The 13,880-nt window shown below is 42.7% G+C and overlaps 1 protein-coding gene across 5 annotated transcripts in view; it reads left to right on the top strand.

The window, feature by feature from the left end:
* The first annotated feature begins 699 nt into the window (after nucleotides 1–699).
* The window catches only part of LOC109905387 (histone-lysine N-methyltransferase 2A), a 54,043-nt gene continuing 40,862 nt past the window's right edge, over nucleotides 700–13,880 (top strand). For 4 of the 5 annotated variants that reach the window (XM_031790443.1, XM_031790441.1, XM_031790442.1 and 1 more), the window contains exons 1-2: nucleotides 701–1,512; nucleotides 12,861–12,933. In XM_031790443.1, coding sequence (XP_031646303.1) covers nucleotides 1,267–1,512; nucleotides 12,861–12,933 — 319 coding nt within the window. In that variant the 5' untranslated portion in view covers nucleotides 701–1,266. Of the gene's footprint in view, nucleotides 1,513–12,860; nucleotides 12,934–13,880 lie in introns of all 5 variants that reach the window. The other variant, XM_020502734.2, reaches the window with a different exon arrangement.

The raw sequence follows: 13,880 nt of genomic DNA, 5'->3' as shown, positions 1-13,880 counted from the left end.
TGAACCTGTTGTTTTCAAAAAATCTGGAAGGGTATGGCTTCTAATTGATTTAAGTAGCTGAGATGAAAGTGCAATTTGTTTCTGACAAATAGTTAAAATATTTTTATTTAGATTTATTTTCAACTGCAGTGTTTGTGTTTCTGACATCTGAAATAAGAAATCATATATTACATAATCTTGTGTTATACAGGTGATCAAGTTATAGTGTAAATATAGTTGAAGTAACTGTTATACAAATAAATGATAAATTAACTATCATTAAAGACTGTAAATTAGTGTAAATTAAGTATTTCATTATGTCGTGTATTTCAGTTACAATTGCAGGTGCATTGCAATTTTAACACTTCCAATTGTAATTAAAAGTTTAATAACAGACCAAAAACAGTGTTAGTGACTGTCTTGTAGGATTTATGAAAGTAAGCAATTTATGCTTTGCGTTTTCATGATTTTGGCACCAATCCCGATCGATGTCTGACCCATATATGACCACGTTCCTTCTGCTCATATCAGGTTGTTTATGGCGCAATTAAATAAATAAAAACTTAAGCCTAGCTACTTCCTGATAGAAATTCAACCACTTGTATGTGTAGTCGCAGTTATATTTTTTTTTTGGTCAAATACCTAGCTAGTTGTTTCAATCATTGTTTAATTAAGAAAATGTATCTATTTATTTTGTTGCCAGTCTACACTTTCGAACTAACGTTAAAATGTGGCTAGCTAGCAAGTTGGTCTACCACGTCATGTTGTAAGACACGGTCTAGCTAACGTTAGATACTTTAATTTCCAGTCTGCCATTTGGGATTCGTCGACTAAATGTAATATATGTATCTATTGGCATAGTTGTGAAGATCAGCGTTAGCTAGCTATTAGCTGTTCGTTAGCTAGCTACGACTGCTCTGTTTGACTGCGAGTTCGTGGCTTTCTAGTTGGCTGGCAGCTACACATCTTTCGTGTGGGCTAGCGTTGGATGGATCATATAATTAGGAATTTAATCGGTTCTCTGAGATGGATCAAGCATCAGTAGCTAAGGACCGTTAGGTGTTTTTCCGGACACGGCCCTGGAACCTGTTTAGCTATGCTATGGATATACGCTTTTTGACTAGGAACATTGAATAAATGCATATTCGGGGCCACTTTATCTCCACCCCGCAACATGGATACGGATGTTTTTCACGGTGGTGAAGGGTGCGGGGGTTATGTGAAACGCTGGTTTAGGGCTACGCCCACTGAGCTCTCTGATCCTAGGGCAGACAGGCAGAGTGTAAAATGGCGCACAGCTGTCGGTGGCGGTTCCCCGCTCGGCCCGGAGGGAGCAGCAACTTAGGCACCGGGAGGAGAGCGGGCCGAATCCGGGTCACTGCCTCCCTTCGAAGTGGCACAGGGACCCACCCGAACACGGCTGGGCTCGGACCCGGCTTTGATGCTGCGTTACAGGTCTCATCTGCTATCGGTTGCAACCTGCAGAAATTTCGGGATGTTTTGGGAGAGTCGAGTGGTTCAAGCAGCGGGGAGGTAAGTGAAAGACCAACTTGATTGTGGTTGGTTGTTAGCTAGCTTGCTAATGTGAAATCGCTGCATTGAGAAGTGTAACATGAAGTGTCGAACACGCGCTAGCAATGGTATAGTACCAAGGAGTTATGTTGCTGCCTCCGTATTCGGTGTTCGGAGTGTGACTCAACTTGTCATCACAGACTAGTTAACTTTTTGTTTGGCCTTGATCCCCACACTGGGTATCAAGCCCATCAACATGCTTCAATCCATGTGCTGTTACTAACGTTACGTTATCCCTTTCACATTGATTCACCACACAAGTCACAACAAGGAAGTCCGTTTAGGATCAGTAGCTATCTGAGTAGCACCAACGGTGCTGATGTTGTGAATAGTTAAAAGTAGCCTGGTGACTTTCTAGACAAAATTTGGCCAAAGTGAATTCATTATTGTCTGTCTAGTTGTCTAACATTGCCACAGAGGCGAAAATAGAGGGATGTGATATAAAGCTACAGTATCTGGTTAGCGGCCATTGTTGGCTTAGTTGTGGAGTGGTGACTTGTGGGGATAGAGCCTCATAATATCTCACCATCAACTCCTCTTCAGAGTTCAGGATTAGGTCCTACGAGCCAGTGTGATACAGTAACATGCTAACTTTAGCTAACGTTGGCTCAGTCTTTGGTACATTTCTGTGATGCTAGTGTTACATTGATTAACACTGTAGCATGGGACCTCCCGGTTAGCTAGCGAGGTTCCTGTTTGAAAACAAAACATGTCAATTTAGGGAGGACAAGTTAACCTGAACTTCATGTTTTTGATTCTTGTTAAGGCATCTAGCTACCTAACGTTAATTATACTCAAGTCATTTGAATTGCAATAACCTAGGAACGTTAGACACTTTATTTTGCAAACATTGACTAGCTTAGCATTAAACACCTATAGTAAATCGAAGAGTTCAAGAAGCTGTCGTTATCCATAGCTTGCTGCGAGGTGTCAGTTCAATGCTAACCATCGAACGAGGCTATTTACCTTGCCTAAATGATCAGCTAGCTACTATTCGTCTTTCTGCCTTGATCCACGCTTCTAAAGTTGCTAGGTAGACGCTACAATAGTTAGAAACAACATTGTCGATTTAGATATTTGGGTATGGCTAATGGTCGGGGTATCTCGCTAAGTGATGGATTTGAGCTTTTGTAGTAAGACTCGCACATTTGGCTAAGTGTTTAGCTCATGAACCTAACGTTACCATGCTACGCACTACGCCACGGTAGCTAGCTATTGCTGATCCATAGGAAAATGGGAGGTGGACATGTTTTCCCCCGTCTTCACACAGTGCGTAGTATCAAAATAATGTCGGCATTGTGGACATCTGATGAAGTGCTAGCGAACTACAATTTTTTTGGTGGGCTGAGAATGGTTCGCCAGTGTCATGTGTGTTTGATGTGTGCTCCTCCGAATTCCATCTTTCTAAGTACTGACGGTAGGCTAGCGAGCTACAATAACGAGCCTTTTTTTTTGTTGTCGGACCTTGTGATGTGGGGGTGTGTTCGGGTTTAGCGAACTACCATCTTTATTTTTTCATGATGAGCACGCGTTCAATGCAGTGGGAGTAGACCCTAGTGTTGTAGTAGAATCGGACATGGAGGGTAACTCAACACTTTATCAACGTTGTAAGATGTACTGTTATATTAGAGTACTTATTGGGGTAATTCAGGTTTGATGTTAAGAAAATATATTTTGAGGTTCCTCCAGTCCCTCACTCCCTCATGTGTGATTTTTCAATAAGCCCCTTATCATAAGAACTATTGCGGTATCTGGAAACACTGATTCTGTCCTGTGTGTTTACACGTCTCCTACCATCACTAGTAGATTAGCCGAAAGGTTAATATAATCTACTTTGATGCTGGCCAGTGCTATAGAAATGAGTCCCTCTGTCTGGGCTAACACTTTTCTTTTTTAATAGGAAGGCAGATCAACATGTCCCCCTCTATCCCAAGACACACAAAGAGCGGGGGAAACACGCTGGGATGCGGTGGGGACATACGGCCAAAATCCCAGTGTAACTTGCCACTCATGGATGTTGCAGACACAGCATTGTGATTTCATTCAGTGGCTGTTGCGCCTGGGCAGGATTGTTCTGGCTCATCGCAGCCTGCTGAGCTCATGGAGCAGCCGGACACTGAGCCCCGCCTTCCAAGCAGACCCAAATCCACTTCAGCCACACAGGGGCCGTCTGAGCTCAACTTTTCTTCTGACAGCTGCCACTTTGGAATAGATTAGCCAAGCCTTTTGGGATCCCTCAAAAGAGGGCTTGTAGACCATTGTTGTTCAAATTGCAGCATTTGTAGGCTTTTGAATTGGGTATTTAAATGTTTATTGATCCAGCCAAATGATGGTTGTCTATTTAAGCGCCCATCTGCCAAAGGTGTCTTTTTGGGGACATTTGTTTGGCCTTTAACAAAAATCAGACTCACTTTTGTTTTGTCTTTAGAATCAAACCCCTCTCGCTTGACTCCGATTTAAGACCGATGTCAATCCCTCACACAAGTGCAGCTGAATAGATGTTAGCAAACTGAATGCTTTGCCTCACTGGTTTTTGCTAAATGTTGTTTGGGCGGAAGGGGTCCAGCAGGTGTTTGCCCTATTTATATGGCGGAGCTCCCGTCCCCGAGACAGTGTGTGGATCCAAGCAGGAAGCTTTGTCTGCTTTTAGTCCAGCTTTCATGAAGTGCAGACGGCTGAAAGAGCACAGGCACTGATATCAAAGGGTGAAGAGCGAAGCCTCCTCCCCTAGGGACTACGCTGGGAGGAGAATTAGTCACAGACCCTCCCATCCACTGCTTTATTCTGCTCTAGCAGGCGGCCAAAGGGTTTTCACCTCTGCTTTCAGGGCTGTGAGAAAGCCATCAATTGTGTGTGGGGTTGGTCCCCCATACTTTATGCCCCTTATTACACCTCGCAGGAGGCGTCTTCAGCTTTGTTTTGATGGGTGCTGGTCGGAGCTGCCTCTCTCTGCCACTGTGGGTGTGAGGTGTTGGGAACATGAGCCATCAATTCTAGCAGTATCTGTTTTTTTCCCCCAGTATTTTGGCACCCGAGAGAGGCGAATATCAATCTTTAGTGGGACACTCAGAATTCACTTTTTTTTTCTTGAATTCTTCCGAGACTCCCGATTGGCGCAGCGGTCTAAGGCACTGCATCTCGGTGCTAGAGGCATCACTACAGACACCCTGGTTCGAATCCAGGCTGTATCACAACCCACAATTGGCCCAGCATAGTCTGGGTTTGGCTGGTGTAGGAAGTCATTATAAATAAGAATTTGTTCTTAACTGACTTGCCTAAATAAAATTTAAAAAATCAGTCATTGGCCAGAGCAATCTGACCAGAATTCCCCAGTGGCCTTTTATTAGGAATGTGCCACCGGAAGGGCATATACATTACAGTATGATCTCCTCCTCAATTGAAATTCAAAGGAGGGGAGAAGTATCCATAGTAAATCGGAGTGAAGCCTCTAGCTCTTCATTCGGCTGCTCAGAGGTATCAGTGTGGATTTTGAGGGAAGGCTGCTCCAAATTACTATCATGAGAATATGATCAGGAGGCACATTTGTCTGTACCCAGCTCCAGACCTTTTCCGTTTTTTTGTTTGGTTTTTATTCTTGTAGCCCACATTTGAATAATACAGTTGTGTATTACAAAATATCATGCTGTTTTATCCTGCCCTCCATTCATTGCATCAATCGCAATTGTTAAATAAACACAGATTGAGTTCTCCCTGTGCTCGTAATCTTATTCCCTGACCACGTTCAGAATTTTCAAACTGCAAAGCAAGTCTCTTGGCATACTTTTTTCCCCCTGACACCTCTCGATATTGACTCGGGGTTTTGCGCAGTGATGTACAAGGACTCTCTGAAACTTCAAAAGGCAGATGTCTCGACAGATAATTATACAGTATGAAATTATTTAGAATTCTGGGGGAAGCGTCAAAGTTTAAACTTTTAACAATGCTAGTAATTAAAGGGGTACTTAAGGTTCTCTAGGCATTTAGATAGCTCCAAACTTGAAAGTTGAATTTACAGCTTTCAAATATGCCAGGGCTGAGAGTTAATGATCAGTTGCACTACATGATGTGGATATATGGGGTTACAGGGATGGCAGGCAGCCATGTGTGTGTGTGGCGCATCAGCAGTCCTGAAGAGCAGAGCAGCCCTCAGTGACTCTCATTTACTCTGCGTTTTAAAGGGAGCTACTGCTGGGACTTCTCTGCCTGGTGTTTTGAAATGACAGTAGATGTTGAAAGTAGGTGAATACATTTTATAAAGGGTTAGCTGAATAGAGCTAACTAGTGTTCTTCTGATTCAAGAACAGTCACATTGGGCTTCTCACCTCGCCCACATACACCCACTTGCTAGTGATGCAAAACCGAATACCTTAAACCACTTTTACATCCGCTCTGATAGTTATGTGCTTGCAAGGGACAGGCCCAACTAGCAGACCGGAACATGAACATCTCCGCATTGAATTGGACTTGTTGCTCTGTTTTAGCTAATCTACGAGGAAAGACGAGGCAATTCATGATGTGGAAATGTAGGTTCAAATTAGCATGTTGTGGATGGGTAACAAACACAAGCAGGAGTAAGAAAATGTAGAGTCTGAGTAGACGACAAAGGCTTTTGTCACCCTCTTCTAATAAGAGCCTTCCGACTAGGCTATGCATGCTGCCTTTCTCCCTGACTGTACATTCTACATTTTTATTTGTTTTGTAGACACTCATTGATTTAGTAGACATTCTACATTATGGCCTTGTTCAAGAGCACAGACATTTTTTTTCATTTTTTTTTCTTCACCTAGTCATCTCGGGGATTCGAACCAGCGAACTGTCGGTTACTGGCACAATGTTCTTAACCGCAAGGCTACCTGCCTTCCCCTGTCCTAGCCGTAGCAGGTGGCTCCCTGTCCTGCAAGCAAGCCCATAAGCCTTTTTGGTTTCGCAGCATGCTGCTCTCCCCGGGTTGCCTGTGGGCGCGGAGTGAGTGTGTGCCTCTGTAGCGCATGGCTGGCTGCACGGGGAGTGGGAGGCTTTTAGTGTGTGGGAGGCTTGTTTAGATTGGGATTTAGCTTGCTTCTGTGCGAGCGTGTTCAACCCCAACCCCTTTTCATCCTCGCAGTCCCCCTGGAGACATGCACAGGCTCAGTTGCTGTACCAGGTGGTCAAGATGCTGCCCCCCACCTCCCCCTTTTACACACACACACACACATCCTCATTTTCTGCCCATCCCCCTTTCCTCTTCCTCCCCTCGTGTTTTGGCTCTGTTTACATCTTGCGGTGTGGTTCACGCGAAGGGAGGACGAGTGTTTGTGTGTGCCAGAGAGGCAGAGCTGTGATGTCATCGAGCTACTCGCGTTTGTCAATTTCCGCCCCCCTTAGTTTCCTGCAACCAACCAACAGCTTTAGCAGCCTGCCTGAGAAGATGCTGAGAAACACTGCCTGTATGAACTGCAGCACAGAGTCAATCAGTGTCAGAGTTGAAGTGAGAGATGGATCGATCTAAAAATTCAGGTATCGGTGGGCAACATGATTTAAAAATAAATTATTTTAAAACGGCAAAGCTGGTCATTTGAGGCTGCTATTATATTGCAAATGATCAACACTTGTCGTCACAAACAAAAATCTAGGCTATATGCCAAATTAAATTGCAGCTGACCGAATGTGGCCTAATCACTATATTAATAGTAAATGTGATGTTAACAAGTTGGCTGTGCTATTCAGGTTGGAGTTAAAACTGTAGTGTGGACTCCTAGACAGCAGCTGCTCTACAAACTGGGCCGAAGGGACTTAAACTGCAGCCCCACATGCTGCTCTAAATAAAGATTATGAAATGACACACCCCCACTCCTCTGACACGGAGTCACACAAAAGACTTCCACGGGAACGTTGAGATATTAATCTCACCAGCCCTAGGGTTGGGTGGCTGTGGATGATCTGTGGGGGTAAGGCCTAGCAAAGATGGGCATCTAAGGACTTTTTTTGTTTTCTGACATACATATATGAGTTGTCTTTGGCCTCTTAACTTGCCCAGTTGTCGAAGTCTCTAATGGTCAGTACTGCTGACTGTCATAAACAACAATACTTGTGATAGTTAAGCTGACAATATAAGTTTGCTGTTAAATTTACAGGCATTTTGCAGTTCATGAGCAGAGTCCCACCTTGGTGTTGGAGGACATTGAGTCCGTCTGCCTCCTGTTTTATCTGCTTTCTCTATAATTACTGTTACACACTCATCCTGTGGCCCAGACATAATTACAAATGGAGGCTCCTGGAGACTGAGTAATATTCCATTTCTGTCCAATTCCAAGTGAGCGGAGCGGATCTTTAATTGAATCAATCCAAGGACACACTTCCTGGTGCTGTGATTGTGACTCGTTTTATATCCTGATATAAAGTATCCCACACCCCACCGTAGAGACTGTACTGATTAGGTTCACCATCATCATGTACAGTTGTAGACGAGGGTTGTGTCCCATATGACACCCTATTCCCTGTCTAGTGTGCTACTTTTGACACAAGTAGTGTTTTAAACAGGCATTTGAGACGCAGCCTAGTCAACTGAGAGATCACTATTAGTCATGTGTAACATGCTGTTTGGGTTGCTTTGGAATTTTTGAATTCCGGTAACTCCTACAGATGGCCTCGTTCACTGTGCCTTACCTCAAAATGTAGAAGAGAGAAACATTTAAGAGGAAATTACAATAAGTACCCCAATAAGTGAATGTGTGTGTGTTATGTCAGGAGATGAGTCATCCAATCAGGCCCTCTCAAAGATGACCTGACTGAGTGGGTGACATCACAGCAGATGTTAGGCAGCCTAGCAACCACTGCTGCTATGGATACCTGTGTGCTTTGATGGTACTTCCTGGAAGTGAAGAGAAACAAATGTCATTCTCAACGGTGCAATAGATATCATTAAATACATCTGTGTAGCCTTATGACTGCCTGTGGCCATCAAATGCTATATGAAATGTTTCCCCAAAGATTTTAGAACTAAACCAAGGTAGGCCACAGCTTGTCGTTTCAAATGGGAACAAATGAGCCATAGTGGGCAGAGCCAAGCACGAGCTAGATCCGATGGCGCGTTCTAGCAAACATTAGCATATTTCTGTTGGGGAACGTCTGCTCTGAAGTGCGCATGTGCAATATCTCAATTTGCCTTTGCATTCCTTTTAAACAATGCCATTTTTTGCAACTTTGTCAAAGGCTCTTCCGACGAGCTTCTCCTTCACGTCTCTATGGATTAAAATGACAATTTCTCTTCAATACATTTAACCAGTGTATGATATAGGGAGTCATTTCAGATGCAGCCCTCTGTCTTGTCCACTCTGTTGGTAACCGATTCTAGTTTTTTTGGGAACAGAACTGTATTGAGATCAAATGTTTCATCGATAAGTACATTTGCAGAATGTTGGCCCAAATCCATCTTCTCCCACTGCCGGCCACTGGGCTTCCTCTCACTACCATATTTACTACCATACCATGAATGCCATCCGGATGCTTCACGTTTTATACATCTGATGAAATATCTATCTGTAGCTTCTCTATCTAGCTATGCTAATAGGCTTATTCAGCAATTTTCCTTTTGTGGTATAGGCTACGAAAAAGCCCTTAGTTCACAGGGGCCTGGTTAACGCAGAATTCTGTGTTTTTCACACAGCAAAAAAGAGTGCCTAAGAAATATCTTGCTGCTTTTGTTAAATGCTTCTTATTAGGGATGAAAGATATCGTAATTGGCCGATATTAGCTAAAAATGCCACATCAGTATCGGCTCTGTCTAGTTTTAACGCCGACGATAACCTCTTTTGGCGCGTGAACCCCTAGCGTGACACCTACGACAACATCCAGTAAAATTGCAGAGCGGGAAATTCAAAATACAAAAATCGTAATATTAAGCATTCATGAAAATACAAGTGTCATACATAATTTAAAAACTTAACTTCTTGTTAATCCAACTGTGTTGTCAGATTTCAAAAAGGCTTTATGCCGAAAGCATACCATGCAATTATCTGAGGACAGCGCCCCACACAAATACTTTTTCAATTAGCACAGGCGTCACAAAATCACAAATAGCGATTTTAAATAAATCACTTACCTTTTTGAAGATCTTCCTCTGTTTGCAATCCCAATGGTCCCAGCTACACAATGAATGGGCGTTTTATAGTAGAATAGTATGTTCAATAGGGAAGATAAATAACGAAGAGCGAGCACCTCATTCACGCACCAACAAGACTACTTTTCTAATGAGACACCTTGGAAGAACTCCAACTACTTGCTCATTTAAAAAAAAAAACGAGCCTGAAACCCTTTCTAAAGACTGTTGACATCTAGTGGAAGCCATAGAAACTGCAATGTGGGTCCTATCTATTTGTATTTCCCATAGGCTACCACTGAAATGGCCTGTGACCTCAAAAAAAAAAAAAGACCTGGATGGATTTCCCTCGGGTTTTCTCTTGCCATATCAGTTCTGTTATACTCACAGACATTATTTTAACAGTTTTAGAAACTTCAGAGTTTTCTATCCAATGCTACCAAGTATATGCATATCCTAGTTTCTGGGCCTGAGTAACGGGTCACGTCAGTCATCTGGAATTCCGAACAAAAACCAGTCTCCAAAACAGGTTTTAAAAACCGATGTGAAAGCTACCGTGCATACCTATATAACGGAATGTGAAATGTTGCGCTACACGTGCAACACAGGACTCCTAACCCAGCCCACAATGTCTTCTGTGTTGATCGAGCAGTCATTTGAAAGAGTAAGGCATTTTTCAGCGAGGCAACTCAGCCGAAATTCATTAAAGCAAAGATAATGGAATTCATTGCCCTTGACAATCAACCGTTCTCTGTTGTGGGTGATGTTGACTTTCGCTGACTGGTCGAGCACCCGGTACACACTACCAAGTGAGCTATTTTTTTTCAGATGTTGCCTTACCGGAGTTACACAGTAATAGCGTCACTGCTATTAGCTTCACGACATGCATACTATGGAACGCCGTTTGGGTCTTTGCGTGTCAAAGATAGTAGCACTGTCAAAGCTGTACAAAACAAAGTTTGTTCATGGCCGGTGTTTGCAATACCGCATTGGTAATAAAGCATAATTTGTTTGACCACAACTGCTGGGGTAGCTAGCTAGCACCAATGTAACCAACCTGAAAACAATCACCAGTAGAACCTGCAGTCATTTTCATTATTCTTAGCAATGATTTAGGGATCCTTGTGAGTAATTAGCTAGGTTGCCACTTGTTGTTCGTCTATTGAAATTGAACTTCAGTATATGAAAATAAATAGCTAGTCAGCTACTTCACCCTGTTTCCCAAGCAAACATAAGCAGCCAGCTAGCTTCATCTGGCTAGTGATGCTCGACCGGACCGGGTTATGTGTTGTGAAGCTAGCCACAATAAGGATTGGGTACAATAGTGGAATTTGCGGTTTAACTTCAAAATAAAAGTATGTAACTGACAGTGATGCAAATGAATACAAATAGTAGAATTATGCCATACCTTTTTATTTTGAAGGCTAAGCGCAAATTCCACTATTGTACCTAATCCTTATTGTGGCTAGCTTCGCATAGATGTGTCTGACCACCATTAACCAAATAAGAACTGTTTTATAAATTAGGATTATTTTAGATGACGCCTAGCTATGTAGTTAGCTAGCTAACTATAGCTACTGAAACAGTTTGTCGTGTTATTTGACATATTGCTAGTATATTTTTTGACACACAAAGATCCAAATGGCATTCCATAGAAATCCTGGTTGAGAATGAAACATATGAACAATGAAACATCACAGCAAATGAGTGAAAGAAATACGTTTGGTTATGTTTTACTGCTAATGGGGATTTATGTAAATTCCGACAAAATAACTTTTGGTTAGTCTGTGTGTGTGACCTTTTCTTTAATTAGGCAAGTCAGTTAAAAACACATTCTTATTTACAGTGACGGTCCGGATGACGCTGGGCCAATTTGTGCCGCCCTATAGGACTCCCAGTCGCTGCCGGATGTGATACAGCCTGGTTTTGAACCAGGGACTGTAGTGATGCCTCTTGCACTGAGATGCAGTGCCTTAGACCGCTGCGTCCATGTGTGTGTGTGTTAGATATTTAACTGTACTAGAATGCTGAAAAGTATCGGTTATCGTTATTTTTTTTAATATTTTTTTTGACAAGGACAATATAGGATATCGGCTAAAAATATTATATCGGTGCATCACTACTGCCTGACATCAGATACATTTTGTGTTTCAGTTGCTCTTCCCCAGGATGGGAATTCACTAACAGGCATTATATCAGCAGACTGCACTCTTGACTGTGTAGCTACATTTCTCTGCTACTTTTCTCACTGTAGCCTACTTTTCTCAGGTAAAATGCCAGATTAACTTCAAGCCAAACAGAAAATGTAGCTGGATACATAGTTCTAATGTTTATCATTGAAACAATCATGGCCACCATGATATGGCCACCATCATTTTTGCACAAGTACCTTGCTTTTTCATTGTAAGCTCATTTACTTGTGTGGCTCCTAGCCAAATAGTTTTGCGCTTCTGATGAAAATTAAGATATTTTCTGCTGAATTATGTTTTGCACTAATGTATTTTCTGTGAAGGGAATAGTATATTTGCATTCCCCTGATCACTCTTATTGAAGAAAAAACAACAACTTGGCTTTCAGTATAAAACGCAGGTGAAATGGTTTAAAACGCAGCTTATTTTTATTTCTTATGCTCTGCGTTTGAAAAGGTTGATTTCTGAACTCTAACGTGGACCCCTGCTTCAATTGCTCTTCTTGGCTTTTTTCCACCTGGCCTCTTATTCAGATATTTTAGATGGTGGGACTTTTTCCCTGAGCGTGCCTAATCAGCTTAGCATTTACCTAAGACAGGAAAATGCTCGTCTGACTTGTGGTTTTGGCTTTACTGTGTTACTCAGCTCCGAGTTGGACATTTTCAAATTGAGAATGTCTAACGTTCTGACAACCTTCTCCAGCGGGTTTAGGCACCTAATCTGGAAAGCATAGGGAAACGGAATGACTGGAATCTGACTGGAGTGAGTCAGCAGCCTGGTGAAAGTGAGATGGGACTACTGTAATTTTAAGGGGACTAAACTCTTCATTGTGAGTGGTTTCAGTACAGGGATGACTGAAGTGCACAGCTAGGCCTGAATATTGTGTCTTTGGATGCTTTGAATTCTGAAATCAGTTTATTCATTCATCACTTTGACCTTTAAAAAAACAACACTTTAATCATGCTGTTATTCTATTGAAGTATTTCGGCAAACGTGTTAACGTTTTGGTCAGATTGAATGTTTCTTGTCTTTTCCCGCCATAGGAAGGAGCGTTTGGAGGCTTTGGTACAGTCAGTGAACACCGAAGAATGCAGAGTCAGTCGAGGACGTTGGCAGGTGAGGTGTTTTTATTTATGTACGCTACATGACCAAAAGTATGTGGACGCCTGCTCGTCCAACATCTCATTCCAAAATCATGGCCATTAATATGGAGTTGGTCCCCCTTTGCTGCGCCACTCCTCTGGGAAGGCTTTCCGCTAGATGCTGGAACTTTGCTGCAAGGACTTGCTTCCATTCAGTCACGAGAGCATTGGTGAAGTCGGGCACTGATGTTGTGCGATTAGGCCTGGCTCATAGTTGACATTCCAATTCATCCCAAAGGTGCTTGATGGAGTTGAGGTCAGGGCTCTGTGCAGGTCAGTCAAGTTCTTCCGCACTGATCTTGACAAACAAATTCTGTATGGACCTCGCTTTGTTCTCGGTGGCGTTGTCATGCTGAATCAGGAATGGGCCTTCCCAAAACTGTTGCCACAAAGTTGGAAGCACAGAATCATCTAGAATGTCTTTGTATGCTGTACCGTTTAGGGGCCTAGCCCAAACCATGGACAAACAGCCCCAGACCAATATTCCTCCTCCTCTCAACTGCACATTTGGCACTATTTCTATTTTATTTAACCTTTTTATTTTAAAGTCAGTTAAAAACAAATTATTATTTACAATGGCGACAAAACACGCATCACGACAAGAGACAACACTACATAAAGATACCTAAGATGACAACACATCATGGCAGCAACACATGGCAGCAGCACATGGTAAAAACATTATTGGGCACGGACAACAGCAAGAAGGTAGAGACAACAATACATCATGCAATGCACCCACAACTGTCAGTGTCTATACATTCGGGCAGGTAGCGTTCTCCTCGCATCCGCCAAACCCAGATTTGTCCATCGGACTACCAGATGGTGAAGTGTGACTCATCACTCCAGAGAACGCATTTCCACTGCTCCAGAGTGCAATGGCGGCGATGCTTTACACCACTCCAGCCGACGCTTTGCATT

The sequence above is a fragment of the Oncorhynchus kisutch genome, linkage group LG15 (genome assembly GCF_002021735.2).
Source record: "Oncorhynchus kisutch isolate 150728-3 linkage group LG15, Okis_V2, whole genome shotgun sequence".
Classification (NCBI taxonomy): domain Eukaryota; kingdom Metazoa; phylum Chordata; class Actinopteri; order Salmoniformes; family Salmonidae; genus Oncorhynchus; species Oncorhynchus kisutch.
This window is presented reverse-complemented; position numbering and strand designations above follow the sequence as displayed.